At 41.0% G+C, this 22,276-nt stretch overlaps 1 protein-coding gene across 1 annotated transcript; it reads left to right on the top strand.

Annotated features, from left to right (window-relative positions):
• Positions 1-3,768: 3,768 nt before the first annotated feature.
• Positions 3,769-21,434, top strand: LOC138366447 (zonadhesin-like). The gene is made up of 2 exons (XM_069327499.1): positions 3,769-3,940; positions 20,518-21,434. The coding sequence occupies exons 1-2, from the start codon at positions 3,769-3,771 to the stop codon at positions 21,432-21,434; spliced, it is 1,089 nt and encodes a 362-aa protein (XP_069183600.1).
• Positions 21,435-22,276: the final 842 nt, after the last annotated feature.

Below are 22,276 nucleotides of genomic sequence, written 5' to 3'. Positions count from 1 at the left end.
ACTGGCCGACCCCTCATAGTGTTCAAGAGAGAACTGGATAAGCATCTCCAAAGGATACCTGATCAACCAGGCTGTGACTCATACGTCAGGCTGCGAGCAGCCGCGTCCAACAGCCTGGTTGATCAGTCCGGCAACCAGGAGGCCTGGTCGACGACCGGGCCGCGGGGACGCTTAGCCCCGGAAGCACCTCAAGGTAACCTCAAGGTCAAGGTAAGGGTAGTTAATAAATGGAATGCATTAGGCAGTGATGTGATGGAGGCAGACTCCATACACAGTGCCAAATGTAGATATAATAGAGCCTAACAGGAACGGGATTCTGTACACCTGTTGATAGACAGTTGAGAGGCGAGACCAAAGAGCCAAAGCTCAACCCTCACAAGCACAACTAGATGAATACATCCACCGTGCCGACTACATCCTTCACACGCACAAATCACGCACGTGCGCCACGCACACATCAGACGCACACGCCTCTTCTACATCCACGACACACTCAACCCACCCCCACACGCAACCACCCCCTCTACACCCACCACACACCCTTCATATCCCCCTCTCGCAATAACCTTCCCTGACGGACCAAGATGTCCCAATCCAGCTTTGAGGGCGAAGTTTGGCGTGGCGTGAGTGTGTACGGCACAGCAACGCAGGATGTATGATGCAACTTGTGTTGTTGACGAAGCTCTTGCTGTGTCTCTCTTCCTTCTCCTCTCCCTCAGATTCTCTTGTTATACTTTCTCTTCATCCACCTTCTCTTCTCCCGGCATTGCAACCTTCCGTTTCTGTCACCTGTACCATCTAATACTGTCTATTACTCTAAAAATTATATGGGTAGTTAGATAATCTGTGTGAATGGTTCCACCCCAAGACCTTCAAGCATCACAACCATTGCCACCACCGCCAACACCACCATTATTAGGGGCCATTGTCACCACCACCGTCCCATTATCGCCATCCCCCTCCACAACCACCATCCATCAGTCAAGCAGAACGAAATTAACACGCATTTTTATTGCACAGTGATACACGATACCCAGGAGAACTCATTACCCCACACATTGCACCCTTCCTTTTACCCCCCTTCCTCCTCCACACACTCCTTTCCTGTTTCACAATCTACTTCCTCTTCCTCCTACTGTCCCTCTGTATCTTTCCCTTCCTACACCTGTCCACTCCTATCACGTTCCGACCTCTGAGTACCAGATCAAGGACTATATCAGTCCTTTCATCTTAACAGAACAGTGAACGGAAAGAGGAAGGTGTTGTTGAGAGGATCGGAAGTGAAGCGTCCGAGATCCACTCGGTAATCGCATTGGTCAAGAGTGACTGAAAGAAATACTGTCAAGAGGTCTAATGCTCAGTTCTCTGGGTCTTAGTGCATTGGGCTGTGAACATACCTGGCTACGGACCAGACCAGACTCTCCGGTCTGGGTCATCGCGTCGCCCCATTGGCAAGCATTTCCCAGCACGATTAGGGGTCCTGTCCAGCAGTAAACAGGAGGTCCGTAGTATTCACGCACACGAGAGGGAGCCCCACCCACCATTAAGGAAGGCCTCAGAGTTAGTTTCATATATATATATATATATATGTATATATATATATATATATATATATATATATATATATATATATATATATATATATATATACTTTATTCCTCGTGTAAGGACTAGTTGGTGATTTAAAAGAAATAGTTCAGGTGTTCCCTGCCAATAGAGAACGGACCAACACAACAGACAGCTATACGAGACATCATGACCTTTACCGTCATCTCTAGCGCTCGTATACACATTTTCAGTACAACACTTCTGACCTGAGAGCTCCTTTGGCTGCCAGACGCCAGATAGTAACATTAAATAAACCCTCCGAGGAAAAATTGGACATATATACATAAGAGGATTCCATAACCTGTTTTATGGTCATCCATCTTCACTACCGAGCGACAGACTTCTCTCAGGTGAGCTCTGATGACGCCCGGCTCTCACAGTTAGGGTCCTTCAGAAGTAGCTACTAAGGGGTGGGGGGGGGAGGGTCTGAGAGGCACTAGCAAGGGGTCCGTAAAGGAAGACGAAGATTCACCAAACGAGGCTCTTACGCCCGGGAATGTAAACACAACACTCGTCTCTTCGTAAATACTAACTTCCTTACACACGCTGGTAAATCAGGATGATTTCCCGGTTGCAATTCTTTTTAACCATGTCGTAGCTCAGTCGATTAAGAAACCTCTCGGAAGTAGGTTCGTACCCTCGTCACGGCCCTTGTGGATTTGTTCATATTAACGTCCCCTTCCCCTCCCCTTCCATAGCCGTAAGTACGTAACGGAAAAGAAAATATCCGTTCCCCATGGAGACCAGGTATTGGATTTCTCAGACCAGTTCCTTGACATCCTTTTGCAGCTTTCTTATCAGTCATGCTACTGGTGTCTCACCCATATGACCGGCCACTCTTGATGCAACATCCAGCAACACATCAGATACTGCAGCATCAAAACAGGTAATCGTAACAGGCGTCACACAGGAGATATAAGGAGATACAAGTTGTGATGTTCTCAAAAGAAGGAACTAAATCCTCGACGAAGTCTAGATGAAAATTCTCTAACAGTTGAAAACGAAAGAGATCAACACCAGCTATCTTCAACACAGAAAAAGAAAGCAATATTGAAGATTAAAGGAAAGAAGAGACCATGGAATGAACAGAAGACAGAAGAATTCTTGAGTAATGCTAAGCCTTATGGACAAGGAACGCTAAACTTCCTGTCCCTGGTAACGGAACAGATCCTATCTGGACAGGATAGAATCTGTTCCGTTTCCTGTTTCCAGCAGCAAAACATCTTTTCTGGACAGATGAGTCCAAGGAAGAATAGCAGGAGGCTTTCCTGGAAATGTATAAATGGGAAGTTTCGACTACACATTTTCAGATTACCAAATATCGTGAATTATCGGGGCAGAAACTTTAACCATTTCAATTACATGCATTCCCACTGCCGTCAACCACACCCACTAACAATACCATTCGTCAAAACTATTCGTCAGAATGTTTGCAAGTATGTGTATGCCAGTGTGTTTATACCTATATGTTCCATTATATCCGGGTCAATACGTGCCTATAGCCTATATTTTGAAGCTTAAAGTGTCGAGGTTAGTCATTAGACGGTGACTCGCTGATGAGTGTGCTGGTGTTGAGGTCATTTAGTACCAACTAAATGGCACTAAATGACCTTTCAAATTTAAATTTTTTTGAGTATTTCTCAGGTTCGATTTGCCTGCCTGTCTGTGTCTACTTGAATTCCTGTCTGTGTCTACCTGAATTCCTGTCTGTGTCTACCTGAATACCTGTCTGTGTCTACCTGAATTCCTGTCTGTGTCTACCTGAATGCCTGTCTGTGTCTACCTGAATGCCTGTCTGTGTCTACCTGAATGCCTGTCTGTGTCTACCTGAATGCCTGTCTGCCCGTCTGTATGAATGTATGCTTACATATCCGTGTGCTTGTCTGTCAACCCGTTTGCATACCGGTTCAATGTTTGCTTGAGTCTCTCTCTCTCTCTCTCTCTCTCTCTCTCTCTCTCTCTCTCTCTCTCTCTCTCTCTCTCTCTCTCTCTCTCTGCAACAACATTATGCTGCTCTACAATGGCTCCATCACAAAATTGCACTGCAGTACACAAAACTGAACCCCTCCAAGGTTTTAATCATGAGTACAATGGAACCATCATTGGCTTCTATTCAAGCTGAAAATTGAGGCATCTGTCTGTGTAATCAATTGCTTAAAAATGATTGACGTGACCCCCGAATGCAAGAGAAAGCATGGAAAACGTGTCAAAAGAGTTTTAGTAATGGCATATACCATAGTGATGGTGATGATGTTGATGGTGATGACAATGGTGATGGTGACAGTTGAAGTTGAACTCTTCTACACCATCCGAGAGAACTCAGTTTCACCACGTTAGAGGAAAGAAGAAATATGTATGTTAGAAGAACTGAGAGAGCAGAGAGAGATGCCACCTTTTCAACATGACAGGGTAGGACTAGAGGCATCGGGTGGAAGCTGGAGACACAGGAGGAGAGATGACGGGGAAGAACTACTTAGCGAAGAGGAAGGGACGTGCAGGAAGGAGAGATAGTAGAGACGAAGTCAATAAACAGCTTATAGAATAATATCCTTATAAACATGGGAAATAAAAGACAGTGAAATCATTAGCGTGATGTATCAGTGAGAAAAACAGTAGGAGCCATGAAGAGGATCCAAACCAGCACTCTGGCTACTCCCAAGCACATGCCTGAAACCACTGGACCATGATACGCTACAAAAGTAATGTATCCTGGGATTCAACTGAATCCCCTTAGGGGTCCTGAAGTCTTAACGTGATACCAAATCAAGGCCTCACACCAGGTACACTCTTGTGTGGTACGGGAGTTCTAACATCAACGCTCACTTCAAATGCACAAAGAAATCACATCCGCACCAGAATGTATGAGAGTAATGAGTGAAACTTTGATTTGGTATCAGGTTGACACATCAGGATCCTTAGAGGATTCAGTTGAATCACAGGTTACATTAATTTTTAGCGTATTGTGGTCCAGTGGTTTAAAGTTCAAGTTCATTTATGTCTATTGAGACAAGAAAGAATTACATCTTAAAGGGATAGAGTAGCTTAGGCTATTTCTAGCCCCCCCCCCTCCTTAAGGTTTAAAGTTTGCACTAGGGAGTACTCAGGTTGCAAGTTCGAACCCTACTTATGGCTTCAATTGATCTTCGCATAAAAGACATTGCAATAATTTACCAGAAGCTGGAAAGGCAGAGCTTAAAAGCTAGTGCTTGATCCTACATCCTGTATGGCCATCAAATTGAGTTAAAAAATACACGTATACATATGGACACACACACAAGTAGGGGAGTACACACACACACACACACACACACACACACACACACACACACACACACACACACACACACACACACACACACACACACAAACCTCACACGAAAACAAAACTCATCAAATGTCATTCACTCATGTCGATACTAAAAGAACCCTCAAAGTAATATAATGAAACCGTTCACATTTACTTCTCTTGGTCACCCAGAGCGCTTGGCCATGCAGATGTTACCTCAAAAAAAAAAAAAAAAACTATGTATTCGATGTCATTTGACTTTATGCAAGATCTGTGATGTAGCATTTTGCCTCGCATATGTTTTGCTATATTGCAAATTCCTGTCATATTCAGTACAGGAACATGTCATATCACACTGCGGGCTTCAAGTCATAATATTACGAAATAAACATGCTGGGGAACTTTAGGATAAATGTCGTGTTATTAAATGGTTTCATGTCAAGTCATATTATGGATACATGTAATATCATTTGTGCTATATTTTACTTGGATGTCACACAATGGATTCACTTCATATAGCCAGCGCGTTTCAGTTCATGTTTGTCATCCGAATTCAGGTCACATTATCTCATTGATTTATATCATTAGACGTATATCAAGTAATATCATCCTACGAACCTCCTCTCATGTCAGCATACAAATTCACGTCATACCATACAGATTCACGTCATATAATCTTACGTACTTTGTCATGTCATTCTAAGAAGGATCATGGGAGAATATGTTCCAGCATATTCATGTGTTCTCTTTCTATGAATTTCATGTCGTAAGATGCAGTATTTTATATCATATCTTACTTCATGTGCATTGTATAGATACATAAGTTTTATGTCATAGCTTTCATTAACAGTTTTAATTGTATAGTAACTCGATTCTGTCTAACTGCTTCTATTTTGGTCTGTATATCTGTGTGTTTTACGTGGTTTTCCGTCTCTGTATATTTCAGTGTCTTGAATATCTGTCTGTCTGTCTCCTAGTCTTTCTGTGTTTCTCTCTCTTTCTCTTACTAGACAAAACGTCCACAACAGCATACGAGATAAAAGAATAAAAAATTCTCTACTAAGAATAGCACATATTCCTTCTTCTTGACCCAAGACTCAAGCCCTGGGTCACGATCTGGTCTATCTGGGCTGCATTATCGGGCTCGACAATTTACCCACAGAGAGTATACAACAATTAAATGCCCAATGTGGGATCCTCAACGCAAAACCCCAAAGCAATCAGGTTTCTCTAATAATAAAACGATCGCTATTTTACTTTTCCTAACATGAAAATGCCTTAAAAAATATAAAAATTGTATATCTGGTAGAGGAGAATGGACATTTAACTTTAGTCAGAAAGGCGGAAAATTAATTTCCATTTGACGAAAAAATCGACAGAATGTGAAATTTTTTCAAAATACAACGCTTGAAAAGAACTGAAAAAAAGAACATGGCTTTTGCGTTTCGGTGACGCAAGAGAGTCGATGCACGTTAGAATTGCAAAGTAAAAAAAAAAACGTTTTGAACATAGCTATTTGTGAATAAATATTTGAACATTAGCGCTAGAAAGTGAACGTTTGCACATGACATTTGTACTTTAACATTCACACATACAACCTTCCACATGAACATTCATATATGAAATTATTGTATATATATTCATGTAAAAACACATTTTTTCACGTTTGTAACACTAATGTTTGCGCGTAAACGAATGTAAAAAAACACATATATAGAGAGGCACTCGTACATTAACACCTCTACATATAAACACCAGTACATAAAATTTCGTGCAAAAACAATTGTATATTAAAACTTTCACAGCAATTAATCAAATGTATTAAAAACTATGGTAAATATTACCACTAATAATAAAACTATTATTATTAAAATAATAAAAACATTTCTATGAAACACGTCGAGTTTACAGAAAAATACAGTGCTAAAAAAGTGATGAAAACGTCAAAATAACATTACTCGACTTGTAAAAAATACGGCTTCCCGTATTTATCAATTACTGGGAGTTTCTTTGCAATAAAAGGCCATCAAAGCCAAGGAATTACGTCTGAATTTTGGGTTAATTGGACACAAAAAAATATCTAGTGATTAAATGGTTAGCGCATTCGCCATGGTGTCATGTGAATTGACACCTTGTGACGCGTGTGGCTGTCATGGCTGGCGTGTCAAGTGTGGCTGCCAAGGCTGACAGGTGATGAGTGTGACTGTCAAGTGACGAGTGAGGCTATGGTATAAATACCAATGATACATACTTTTCATTTTAATTTTCTGTATTTTTATTTTTGCTTTGATGATGCTCTTCCTTCCTTTCTTTTATATTTCTCTTTTTATTATCTCCTTGCTATCTTTCTTCTTAGTCCTCCTTATCTTCCTCCTCCTCCTGCTTTTCATTCCTCTCCTCTCGTCCTTCTCCTGCTGTTACTTCTCTTCCTCATTCTCCTTAAATTCTCTTCCTCTGATTTCAGGAGACAGAATGACGTATTCCGGTGTTAAAGAGGAGAAGATAACCTTTAAAGTAGCTTTGATAAATTTCCAAGAAAAGTTATAAACACGTGACGAAAGTAAAATGGATTTTTAGATAGATAGATAGATAGATAGAGAGAGAGAGAGAGAGAGAGAGAGAGAGAGAGAGAGAGAGAGAGAGAGAGAGAGAGAGAGAGAGACAGAGAGAGAGAGAATATATCTTAACTGATATTTTAAATTATACAGCACTACAGTTTTATATATTATTATATATTGTGAGGAAGAACAAGTGTGTGTGTGTGTGTGTGTGTGTGTGTGTGTGTGTGTGTGTGTGTGTGTGTGTGTGTGTGTGTGTGTGTGTGTGTGTGTGTTTCTCATCTCCCTCATGGGCATCAATTCAACAACTTATCCATTTTTCTATTTAAAATTTCTCTCATTCATATCAATTCATTATTTCTTCCATTTACCTAATCCACACACTCTGCTTCTATTCCAGACACTGCCTCTATACCTGACACACTGCCTCTATTCCTGACATACCCTACTCTTAGCCTTCTTTCAGTCTGCTAAATCACTTTTGATACACACTTCCTTTCCTTAAACAAACCTAACGCAGACTTTACCCCATACCCCCTCAATCGACCCATGACTGACATAACTAAGTACCCTCTATTCCACCTGACACAATCTATCCAATCTAACGACCCATCTCTATCCCTTTTGGAGCCCCCTCTGTCCCACCTGGCTTCCACTCTATCCCACCTGTTGTACCCCGTATTCCACCTGTCACTCACCCCCCTCTATCCCACCTGAAGCCCCTTCCCCTTCTATCCAACCTGTCGCACTTTCTATCCTATCTGGTGCCTTCTCTATTCCACCTGTCGCCGCCCCTTTCTGCCCTCCCTCCAAGGAAACCATTACCTGAGTCTGATAACTCAAGCTGGTGGCCACACGTTACCTGGACACTCAACATTCCTCTCCCTCCCTCCTGCTGATCCACCTCCTGTGTGGTTTATGCCTTCACTGGATTTGCATTTGTGGTGTATATTTTTAGTGTTTACTCTCCTTTGTTCTATGTCTTTCTCTCTGTCTGTCTCACTATCTCTCTCTCTCTCATGGTTACACTCACTAAACACAACACAGATCACTTCACTACTGGTGTGAAAGCCTCTGCCGTACAGCCAGACTAAAGGTCACTTATCCCAAATCTAATCAAATCACTAAATTTCTAAATCATCCAACAATGCTACAAATCTAGTGGCGTAACTAAAGCTAACCAAACCTAACCAAACTTGACCAGTCTTGAAGACTAACCAGGGGCTCTTAATCACGAATCTAGTAACTTATTTCATCAAATCCTGGGATTCCAGGGAATAGTTTGTTGACGTTTTGGAATGAAATGAGCAGCCATAATACAATTTAATCAACAAGAGATATAGTTCATCGCGAGGTGTACTTCGCTTCTCGGCGTATATACAGTGAGAGGTGTACACAGAGTAGTCACACTATTGTGATGTATCAATGAGAAAATCCGTAAGAGTTTTGACCATGTCGAAGTTTAGTTGTCTAAAGCGTGTGCCTTTGAACACCGGGTGCATAGGTTCAAACCTCATCACGGCTCTTACGGATTTTCTGAGAGGAGTTGACCAAACCACACACTAGAAAGCGAAGGGACGACGATGTTCCGGTCCGTCCTGGACCATTCTCAAGTCGATTGTGAGAATGGACTTGAGAATGGTCCAGGACGGACCGAAACGTCGTCGTCCCTTCACTTTCTAGTGTGTGGTTTGGTCAACATTGTGACTCCTCGTCTGCTTTCTGAGAGCTGTACCTCACTTCTCGGTGTATGTACTAACCTTGGAATATGTCCAGGACTAGCCCTTGCTACATGAACATTTCGTTCTGAGTAGCTAAATCTAAAACAACATTTCCTGGATAGTTACAGCCCCGCTCCTGTGCCAGGTAAGTCCACGACGGGCTCACCATAGCCTGTGCTACTTGCAACTCTTTGTTCCGAGTGGCTGAACCTAAAACCACTACATGTCCAGGACTAAAATATACTTGCTGATTGGTCAGTAACCAAGTGTGATGGCCTTTCCAATCCTCCGGAGGTTGAATGACCTTTAGCCCAACACACAAACCACACCTTTGTCCCCCTCTCAGCCAAGCAAGACGACTCTCATGATTTACAACATGTATATTCATAAAATATTTACAGCACGATTATTTATCTAGAATTTACATGTATATTTATTTAGAATTTACATGTATATCATCTAGGATTTACAGCTATATTCCTCTAGAAGTTACATGTACATTTATCTGTGAGTTATATGTATATTCATCTGAGATTTACATGTATATGCATCTAGAATTTAAAACAAGTATATTCATCACTGTAAAGTCGAATAAATACAAGATCTGTAATATGTAATGCATCAGATTCAGAATCGAGAGAAAAGACCATATTTTTTTCAGAAAGATTAAGAAACAGATGGAGCCTGAAAGCTCTGTTAGATTACTGTTTAAGGAGCAGGGAACTTGTGAAATAATATTGGTTTCCTTCTCAAAAGTCATTCCGAGCATAGAGGAAAGTAGATGATTACAGATTCGGCCGACCATTGATAGGCTGAATGGAGGCAGAGGCAGGGGCTAAGATATTCATGGGGGAATGGAATAGAACTATCAGGAGAAAGCGCTAAGACAATAGACTATACAGCACTGGGAAAGGGGTCAGGATAAAGATTTGGGATGGGAGGTGGGTAAGGAATGGTGCCCAACCACTTGGACGGTCGGAAACTGAACGCCGATTTGCATGAAGCGAGACCGTCGCTCTACCATCCATCCCAAGTGGTTGGCTATATTCATGGGGTGTAAATACCCCATGGAGGACTGTAAAGGACTGTAAAAGGACTGTCTGGTCTGATGGCTAAGATGTAGAGTGATGTAGAATTGCTATAAGTTGTATAAATTTACGTGTAGGAATGTGAAGTGGTGTGGAAAGGCGTGTAGTGATGGAGAGTGGTGTATAGTGATGGAGAGTGGTGTATAGTGATGGAGAGTGGTTTATAGTGACGGAGAGTAGTGCGAAGGCATGTAGAGTGCTGGCGGATTAATAGATATAAATGCAGGTTCACCAGCATTGCAAATACGTCCCCCTGTGTAGACCTCAGACAGCTTTGCAAATTCGTCTCCCTGTGTTGATTTCTCTTGCCTTCCCCATGAAAAACATTTCCTACATGCGACTGAAAACACTACAAAAATAGACCTCACGTTCCATAACGACGTTCACTCTCTTATCGCAGCATTTTTTCCCTTCAATTTATAGCTACAAATTATCCAGTAAACAAAAGAATTAACTTAACCAATGAGATATAAGCATTAAGACTAAGAGATACGCAATAAGAATAAGAGATATGTCTTAAGAATAAGATATAAGCATTATGAATAAGAGCATTAAGAATAAGACATAAGCATTAACAATAAGAAATAACCAATAACAAGAAATATATACGTGAGAATAAGGAATACAAAATTAGCAGACAGCAGGAGGGAGAATTAAGAAGTAATTTGGAAATAGACAACGAGAATAAGAAATAATTAAGAAGTAAGAACAAGAGACTAAGAAGTAAGAATGTCACAAACGAAGCTGTACTAGTAAGCTCTAGCAGCAAGCTATTAATATTACAAGACAATGACCCACAGAGACCTCCCAAAAAACCTCCTCGTTAACTACCAGTTAATTAACAAAAATACATGAACGTTACCAGTCTCATAAATAATTTAAACGATAACAAACAGGTCAGCTTGAACTATAAAAAGTTTGGCTGTTTTTTTATCCGTGTTTTTTCTTTCTAATTAGCCGTCATCGGCAAAGCCTTTGTCTGAAAACTATGTTATTTCTTCACAACTCTTCCTGTTGGAATGAAGCTGAAGTTTTGTTTGAAATATTTCTAAAGATAAATATTGGAATTAATTGTGAATTATTTTGTGTCATGTACTTTTTTATAACTAGCAACGCTAATTTGATGATACATAATACAGTTCTCTGTATTATTTATCACCCTGATCACCTGACAAGGAGCTTGTAAGGCGTTCAGAGCATGTCAAGTGGTTTGGATTAGTTGATAGACGCCAGACAGTTGCTAAATATATATTAGCACATAATTTGTATAATACTTTGTAATGACTTTAACAAGTGTTCATTGGTAATTTAAAGCATTACTATAAATTATTATAACAATGTGTTGAAAATGCACAAATAAGTCGTAGAGTTTTAAATAATGATTTTAATTACATCATTTTGTGAGCATTTGTAATTTAACGTTTTTTTTTTTTTTTACAAATGGAAATGTATTTAAATGACAACAATTTAATAAGTTTGTATATCGCATGTTGAAACTAATATTTTTTATTAAAATAATATAATTTAATTTTAAGAACAAAAGAACAAGGTAACTGCAGAAGGCCTATTGGCCCATACGAGGCAGCTCCTATTTGTAACCATCCGATCCCACTCATATACATGTCCAACCCACGCTTGAAACAATAGAGGGATCCCCACCTCCACCACGTTACGCGGTAATTGGTTCCACAAATCAACAACCCTGTTACCGAACCAGTATTTACCCATTTTAATGCAACGAAGAGAGGCAACGACCCGCACGAAAGATCAACAATATTACAATCATACAGGGTGAGAGGGTCCCTGTGAGCCGTTCCTTTAACACAGGAACTGTGTATGTGTGTAGATAGAGAGGAGTGGGGATTATATATATATATATATATATATATATATATATATATATATATATATATATATATATATATATATATATATATATATATATATATATATAATATATTAATTACTATGGTTGCAACAACAGGTATCATGTAAAGAACTGGAAAGTCAACAACAAAACCAACGAAATAGCAATTCCAGAATACAGAAACAATCTGAACTTTGTCCTACGAGGAAATGGGTGAATTGTGAGAGGTGAAATTGTGGGAGAGGAAAGGAAGGGGAGGGAGAGGAGAGAGAGAGAGAGAGAGAGAGAGAGAGAGAGAGAGAGAGAGAGAGAGAGAGAGAGAGAGAGAGAGAGAGAGAGAGAGAGAGAGAGAGAGAGAGAGAAGAGTTACAAGGAAGAGTGGGGGAGAGGGTAGGTGAGAGGAAGGAGTTTGGAAGAAGGGGATTAATTGGTTGATTGGTAATTAGTTTCGGTGTAAACACATTACAAATCCAACCTCTGGACGAGTGACACGCACTGCTGCTCAGTGCGCAGGAAAAGAGTCTATAGAAAGAGTGAACAGAGGCGTCACTAACAGCACCACAGGTCTTTTACGCATGGCATAGAACAGAGAAGAGAGAGAGAGAGAGAGAGAGAGAGAGAGAGAGAGAGAGAGAGAGAGAGAGAGAGAGAGAGAGAGAGAGAGAGAGAGAGAGAGAGAGAACTGAATCACAAAGAATAGTGAAAGGGTAAGTGAGTGAAAGCAAAATATATACAAAAGGGGAGACGGATTGTGAAAGAGATTGTGTGAAGCAGAATAGGGGAAGGAGAGTGATAGAGGGAAAAGAAATGGAAGATCAGTCAGGGGAACTTTAAGCAGGAGAGGAAGGGATGAGTAAGAGGTGAAAAGTAAAGGAAGGAAGGAGAGGGGGAATGAGGAATCAACTGCAGGAAAGAAGTTCCAGTGGAGGAACTTGTGGGAAGCTTGAGAAAAAGTTGACGAAAGTGGTTGGGGAGATGGTGGTGGAAGTGGTGGTGATTATGGTGCGATGGTGGTGGTATTAAGGATAGTTGTGGTGAAAGTAACAATTGTAGTGGTTGCGGTGAATGTGGTGAGAATGATAGTGAACGGTGGTGATTGTGATATAGGTGGTGGTTGTGATGATGGTGGTCGTGATAGTGGGAGGTAGTGATGGTAGTTGTCGCGGTGATAGTGGTGGCAACGGGTTATGATGGTGGTAGAGATGAGTAGGGGAAAATTGTGGTGGTAAAAATTCCTCCCAACCGCACCCTCACAACTGCCTCATATTGACTCGCAGCCTCATCAAACAACCCATAACACAACATTTACCTTATCAACAAAATAACAAAAAATCACAACTGCAAATCCCCGTATGAATTTCACTTTCACTAAAATAAACAACACACAGGTGTATTAATTAATGGAACGCCACAGAACCAGATGAAGAAAGAAAGGTCACAGGCACACTGTCGCGGTGGGGACAGAGAAGAGGATCAAGCACTAATCGGAATACCCAAAATTGTGGGCCTGGTTCGAATCCCACCGCGGGTATGATAGGCTCTGGGAGGGAAGGAATGAAACATAAAATGGATCCATATTCATACGCTGAGGGAATGAAAGTGGAGACAACATCTGCTTCTCTGATCAACTGCACCTCTGTATCTATATGTTATTTTTTAGATAATTTGTGGATTTGAGTCATCCTCGTTATCGGGGACGTCATACTTCGGTTTATCGAGGTCCTCCTAGGCCAACTACTGTCCTTCCCGAGGATGCAGCACACAACAGTTCTCTAACTCCCGGGTACCAATATAGCTGCTTGGTTAATAGAAGCATCAGCTGAAAAGAAGCCCGAAACGCTATGCGTACTAGTTGCTTTACAAGAATGTAAGAACTCCTGTATATATCAATAAATATGACAAACATACATTATTGTCTGCCTGGGATTGAACCTGAGTCCCTCGTTGTGAATCCAGAATGTAGACCAATGAGCTCCACTCCACCCAAACTCCATTTATAATTTTAAAAGTAGATATGATTGGGAAATAAACCAGGAGTCTTTAAACAACCGACGGCTAGACATGCGGGGTCCAAGAGCTAATACTCGATCCTGCAGGCACAATAGGTGAGGACACACACGCACGAACACACACACACACACACACACACACACACACACACACACACACACACACACACACACACACACACACACGCAGAAAACACACACACACACACACACACGCAGAAAACACACACACACACACTTCCAAAAGGTGGAAGTGATGTGGTGGAGGCTGACTCCATACACAGTTTCAAATGTAGATATGATAGAGCCCAGTAGGCTCAGGAATCTGTACACCAGTTGATTGACGGTTGAGAGGCGGGACCAAAGAGCCAAAGCTCAACCCCCCGCAAGCACAATTAGGTGAGTACGCACACACACACACACACACACACACACACACACACACGCACACAATACAACCTTTTATTTCCTCATAATTGCCTTTTTAAGTCAAAGACTTCTTCCACTGTATTCAGTGTTGCCACAACTCCCGATAATATTTTCCTTGTAGTTTGAAGGAAACAACGAACAAATAAATTACCGCTTACACACATTAGCATAATGGTTTCTTTTTGTTAGTCTACGACCATTTTGGCTTTGTTCTGTGTCCAGAGAGATTATACGGACGCGCGCACACAACAACCCACACAGCTGATTGGCAGTTGCGAGGCGGGACCAAAGAGCCAGTGCTCAACCCCCGCAAGCACAACTAGGTATGTATACACAAACACACACATAATATACACTCGAACCTAGATTATTTAATTCTTCCGTAAACAGTACGCTTCAGTCCTACCTTTCTATTTTCTATTATCAATCATGCTATCTATTATCTATTTCCTGTTGATAAAAATGACATTTAAAGTTGAACAGAAAACGGGAGATGCTCTTTATTTTACACAAATTGTTCTTCCCATTTTGACGGTTCTTCACATTTCTCCTTATTATTCCCTACTCCCTTTAACTCGTCTGTTTTATTTGATTAGTCCTCTTTAGCAGCTTCAATAGAAAGAGCAAAATTAAATGTGGCTATTATGTACCCCGTCACATTAACATACTGCTCGGCTGGGTTAGTAAAACTCCACAGCAGAACCTGATTCCCACGCTCGTCTGTCGATTCCCACGCTCGTCTGTCGATTCCCACGCTCGTCTGTTGGTTCCAACGCTCGTCTGTTGATTCCCACGCTCGTCTGTTGGTTCCCACGCTCGTCTGTTGATTCCCACGCTCGTCTGTTGATTCCCACGCTCGTCTGTTGATTCCCACGCTCGTCTGTTGGTTCCCACGCTCGTCTGTTGATTCCCACGCTCGTCTGTTGGTTCCCACGCTCGTCTGTTGATTCCCACGCTCGTCTGTCGATTCCCACGCTCGTCTGTTGATTCCAACGCTCGTCTGTTGGTTCCAACGCTCGTCTGTTGATTCCCACGCTCGTCTGTTGATTCCCACGCTCGTCTGTTGGTTCCCACGCTCGTCTGTTGATTCCCACGCTCGTCTGTTGGTTCCCACGCTCGTCTGTTGATTCCCACGCTCGTATTTATATTCCCACGCTCGTGTTTATATTCCCACGCTCGTGTTTATATTCCCACGCTCGTGTTTATATTCCCACGCTCGTGTTTATATTCCCACGCTCGTGTTTATATTCCCACGCTCGTGTTTCAGTTCCCAACTCACTCGTCTCACATCACTATAATTACATTACAAAAAAAGCATAATTAAAAGGGGGAAAGACTAATTCACATCATCCACGTTTTACTGGATGTGGTATTCACCTGTGTGTGTTGGTTTGTCTGATTACCTACAGCGATGATTATGTCACCATTTTTTATTTTTTTGGTGTTAGTAGAAAGCGACTAATGACAAAAAAATATATTTTTGGTTCTGCGAAATGATGATTTATTTGCAATTTTTTTTTCATATTTTCTACTCTCTGTATGTTGTACATTTTGTTTTCATATGAAATGCAAAATCTCACGTGCAAAATATCATATCAAGTTCCTTGCCTCTTACCTTTTTTTTTTGTCTGTGTATATATATAGCTGGTTGTATCTGTCTGTCTCTCTCTCTCCACTAAGCAACAGTCTCAGTCTTCCTTCGTTAAGACTTACAACAACTTAGAAAGCAACGACTCCAAAGTCTCAGAAGTCCCGATGGAGGAGGTGATCCGGAAGGAACTGGCTCCCTTGAGTTATACCTCGAGGGACACCTTAAAGTCTCTAAGTGTCATCCGTAAAACGCATGTAACCCTCGTTCATCTACATAGGTCAAGGTTTAGTTACAATTTTAGAACCGGGTCAAAATTAAGGATGAACTCGAGTACAACGTTCAAGTCAAACTCAAGACTAAGATCTATGCAAGATTTAGGTCAAGTTCAAGATTAAATTCTAGCTTCTGGACAAATTTAAGCTTCAAATAAACCTTAAATTTAAGATTCAGATGAAGTTCACTCTCAAAATCAAAGGTTTAGGTCCACCTTAAGGTTTGTGGCTTCTGTTTTAGTGGCTTTTATTGCAAGTTCAAGCCAGAAATGTTCCATTATAATGACAATAAAATAGTGTAATTTCACTACAATTTTACTGCTTTATAAACGCGAAAAAATTATGAAACAAATTTAGACCAGCGAACGACTATTGGCGATAGGTGACAGAACGATGATAGACGACTGAACGATAGACAGCAGAACGACGATAGACGATTGAACAACAGTGGATGACTGAACGACAATAGATGACTGAATGATGATGGACAATTTACGACGACAGACGACAAAGCTACTATAGACGACTGAACGCCGATAGGCGACTGAACAACGATATACAATTGAACGACGGCTGACGACTGAACGACGATTGGCGACTGAACGCCAATATACGACTGACCTACGACAGTATGGCGATAGACCAACTGAACGACGACAAACAACAAAACGACGATAGTTATCAAAACGACAATAAATATGATAAAAATACACAATGATTTTCGCTTCTTGAAAGAATCTTTTACGGGAGTACAGGAATATTGTGTTGCGGTCAACAGTTGGACGAAGAAGTCACGTCCAAGTGACTTCTACGTCCAACTGGTTTCATTTTATCAGAACACTGAACTGAATTAGAGGGGCTGAGGAGCTGGAGCTCAACCTTTGGTTGGCGACCTCACTTAGCTCCCTAGGTGAGAATACACCAACGCATGCACTCATTTTATCAATCCACTAAAAGGCTTCCTCACGACCGATTTGCCTCCTTTAACTACAAGAAAACTTATATGCTCTGTTTAAAATTAATCTCGGAATGTACTCTGATATAATTAATCCGAAGTTAAACATAAAATGCTGTTTATATCCTACTAACATTAAATCGTAAAAATTTTATCGTAATAAGCCAAAAATTCAACAACAGATCCAACTGAGAGATCTGCACGGCGCTGGATGCGTTTGGATGAAACTGAGCACGTGTTATTGTTATTGTTATGGTGGCCATCAGCTGATTCTCTGGAAATGACGTCACTACTGAGTTGCCAACACTTCCCAGGAGATATTGTAATTAAATGAACAAATCCACAAGGGCCGTGACGAGGATTTGAACATGCGTCCGGGAGCATCCCAAACACTGCCTTAATCGACTGAGCTACGACAGGGTTAAAAGGGTTGAAACAGCGTCTGGGATGCTCCCGGACGCAGGTTCGAATCCTCGTCACGGCCCTTGTGGATTTGTTCATTTGATGCATCACGTTAGTGTGATCTCTGTGTGTGACATTGTAATTAAAGTTTTCTATATAACTGTCCGTTATAGTCACTATCCAGATGGATGACCACTGAAGTGAGTATATAAGCTTCTGTAGCCCTTTTACTATCATTAATAATAATAATAATATAATAATATAATTAATAACAGTGAGCAAATCCGTAGGAGCCGTGATGAGGGTTCGAACCAATGCACTGGGTGTCCCCAGGCACACGCTCTAGACAACTTGGTCACGACATGGTCAAAACAATTGTAGCCTGGGGTACTACTGCACCCTCTAGGATTCCCGAGGCTTCCACTGAAGCCGAACGAGAATTACACACAATCCCCCCCCCATGCACTCTGGTTCCGTCATCTAGGAATGTTCTACCTCTGATGCTGCTCTTTTTAATACACTTTAGATTTCATTTAATTTCAATGCAATACAAACATTCGAATCCTCATCACGGCTCCTACGGATTTGCTCAGTGATGCATCACGATAGTGTGTTTACTCTGTGTAATAATAATAATAATAATAATGATAATAATAAGGAAAATGGAAACTATAATAAAATGACAATAAAATAATGTAATTTCTGAAATATTTGTTTCAGTAACAATGAAGTTATTCAATAATAAACTGTAGTAATAAGTCAACAAATACTTGCACAACAATATAGTTTATACACATGTTTACATCCACTAGGAAAATGAAACGTAAATACTGAACGTTTTCGTTTTTACCAACCACTTGGGCTGGACGGTAGATCAACGGTCTCGCTTCATGCAGGTCGAGGTTCAATCCCCGACCGTCCATAAGTGGTTGGGCACCATTCCTTCCCCCGTCCCATCCCAAATCCTTATCCTGACCCCTTCCAAGTGCTATATAGTCATAGTGTCATGGCGCTTCCCCCCTCCCCCCTGATAGTTCCCTTCGTTTCATTTTCCTAGTGGGTGCTTACTCATACACGAATAACTTGTTTGTTGTGAGATATTATATATATATATATATATATATATATATATATATATATATATATATATATATATATATATATATATATATATATATATATATATGTCGTACCTAGTAGCCAGAACTCACTTCTCAGCCTACAATGCAAGGCCCGATTTGCCTAATAAGCCAAGTTTTCCTGAATTAATATATTTTCACTAATTTTTTTCTTATGAAATGATAAAGCTACCCATTTCATTATGTATGAGGTCAATTTTTTTTTATTGGAGTTAAAATTAACGTAGTTATATGACTGAACCTAACCAACCCTACCTAACCTAACCTAACCTATCTTTATAGGTTAGGTTTGGTTAGGTAGCCGAAAAAGTTAGGTTAGGTTAGGTTAGGTAGGTTAGGTAGTCGAAAAACAAATAATTCATGAAAACTTGGCTTATTAGGCAAATTTGGCCTTGCATAGTAGGCTGAGAAGTGCGTTCTGGCTACTAGGTACGACATATATATATATATATACACTCGCGAATACATGCGTGCATGCGGGTGTTCATGCATGCGCACGAGTAAAGTACTCTCTCCTTCCCCTAGCTGCCAAACTGGGAAAAAATGTGGAATAAATCGAATGCTATTTTTTTCAACTCTCCCTGAAAACTCCTGGGGAATTCGTACTAAAACCACCTTCCATTTACTGTGGCTTAGAGTGCGTATTGTTTGGCAGAGATAGAGATAAATGGACTGTTGGAGAGAGAGAGAGAGAGAGAGAGAGAGACAGAGAGAGAGAGAGAGAGAGAGAGAGAGAGAGAGAGTCTGAAAGTGAGATAATCATCGCTATAGATACTACCCGAGAAGTAGATGGTGTGAATCTCTCTTAATCTAATTTTTAATTTTAGAATTTTTCAATCTAAATGACTTTTTATACAAAAATATCATTAAATTCAATTTTAGGATTACCAAGATGCTATTCAGTTACTAGGTGATCATGCGTAAATAGAGAGCGACTTTCTGGTTCCTGAATGGTTTTGAGTTACGGTAGAATTTAGACATTAATGCTAGCGACACGGTCTTTGATTGACAGATTAAAGGGTTGAGGTACACCATTAAACATATCAGGAACAAATAATATTTACAGAAGGCCTAATATCGAAAATTGCTGACATTCATGTCTGTAATATATATATATATATATATATATATATATATATATATATATATATATATATATATATATATATATATATATATATATATATAAAATATATATATATATATAATACGAACAAGCTTGAATGGTCCCCAAGCCAATATGCAACTGAATATATATATATATATATATATATATATATATATATATATATATATATATATATATATATATATATATATATATATATATATATAATGTATATATAAAACCTACGCTTGAAACAAATCATCCAACCCCGGTCTATTAAATTATCCAGTAATTACTTCCATAAATCAACAAATCCTGTTTCCAAGGCAATATTTCACCAGATCTTCCTAACTATAAGCTTATCCAATTTATACAATTGTTTCGTGGTCTAGTCATATATTTAAAATCATATTTATATTTCTTCTGTTATACTCTATCATCCAATTATATACTTAAATTAAGTATATCATTTTCTCATTTCTAGATCAAGGAAATTTTCTAGATCAAGAAGGCTGTAGATTGACTGTCAGTATGCGGCTGGTGACTGTCAGTATGCGGCTGGTGACTGTCAGTATGCGGCTGGTGACTGTCAGTATGCGGCTGGGGACTGTCAGTATGCGGCTGGTGACTGTCAGTATGCGGCTGGTGACTGTCAGTATGCGGCTGGTGACTGTCAGTATGTGGCTGGCGACTGTCAGTATGCGGCAGGCGACTGTCAGTATGCGGCTGGCGACTGTCAGTATGCGGCTGGCGACTGTCAGATTGCGGCTGGTGACTGTCAGTATGCGGCTGGTGACTGTCAGTATGCGACTGGTGACTGTCAGATTGCGGCTGGTGACTGTCAGTATGCGGCTGGTGACTGTCAGTATGCGGCAGGTGACTGTCAGTATGCGGCTGGTGACTGTCAGTATGCGGCAGGTGACTGTCAGATTGCGGCTGGTGACTGTCAGTATGCGGCTGGTGACTGTCAGTATGCGGCAGGTGACTGTCAGATTGCGGCTGGTGACTGTCAGTATGCGGCAGGTGACTGTCAGATTGCGGCTGGTGACTGTCAGTATGCGGCTGGTGACTGTCAGTATGCGGCAGGTGACTGTCAGATTGCGGCTGGTGACTGTCAGTATGCGGCTGGTGACTGTCAGTATGCGGCTGGTGACTGTCAGTATGCGGCAGGTGACTGTCAGTATGCGACTGGTGACTGTCAGTATGCGGCAGGTGACTGTCAGTATGCGGCTGGTGACTGTCAGTATGCGGCTGGTGACTGTCAGTATGCGGCAGGTGACTGTCAGTATGCGGCTGGTGACTGTCAGTATGCGGCAGGTGACTGTCAGTATGCGGCAGGTGACTGTCAGATCAAGTGAGACAGCCAGGTCGGGGCAGGTCTGGGGTGCTGCTCCTGGCTGAACTCTGGTGATATTGATCTCGAAGTCTTGTTTGGTGTTGCACTTAAGGCCTATCAACCTCTGGAGAGTTATTAAGGCCGCCAATTATCCGAATAGCTTTGAGGAATCAAAATAGCAGAGCAACTTAATATGGTTATATATATATGTGTTTACTAGTTGTGTTTTTGCGGGGGTTGAGCTTTGCTCTTTCGGCCCGCCTCTCAACTGTCAATCAACTGTTTACTAACTACTTTTTTTTTTTTCACACCACACACACACACACACACCCCAGGAAGCAGCCCGTGACAGCTGACTAACTCCCAGGTACCTATTTACTGCTAGGTATCAGGGGCACTTAGGGTGAAAGAAACTTTGCCCATTTGTTTCTGCCTCGTGCGGGAATCGAACCCGCGCCACAGAATTACGAGTCCTGCGCGCTATCCACCAGGCTACGAGGCCCCGTAGTGTTTGTGAGTGTGTTTGTGTGTCTGTGAGTGTGTGTGTGTGTCTGTGAGTGTCTGTGACCCCACTCTCGAGTATGTCGGCTCGGCTTGGCATACTGGAAAAAAAACAAAATAAATCCACGGAAAGTAATGAGATATGCAAATAAATCTCAACGCACTGGGAGACGTAAAAAGTGATGGGGAACATGACAAAATGTAAGACTCTAAAGAACTTCAACAAAGTGGACGAGGTAGCAATGTTGAAAAGTGGGAAAGAGTGAAACGATGAAACGGCATTGAAATTGGTTGCGCAAATAGGGACGTCAGAAACGTATTTTTCAGCGTGACTGTTGACATATTCCTCTTCTTCAGAAGTACGATAAGACAGATGCAGAAATGAGAAGCTGCACATAAACACTCT

This window comes from Procambarus clarkii, chromosome 2 (assembly GCF_040958095.1).
Source record: "Procambarus clarkii isolate CNS0578487 chromosome 2, FALCON_Pclarkii_2.0, whole genome shotgun sequence".
In the NCBI taxonomy this organism is placed as follows: domain Eukaryota; kingdom Metazoa; phylum Arthropoda; class Malacostraca; order Decapoda; family Cambaridae; genus Procambarus; species Procambarus clarkii.
This window is presented reverse-complemented; position numbering and strand designations above follow the sequence as displayed.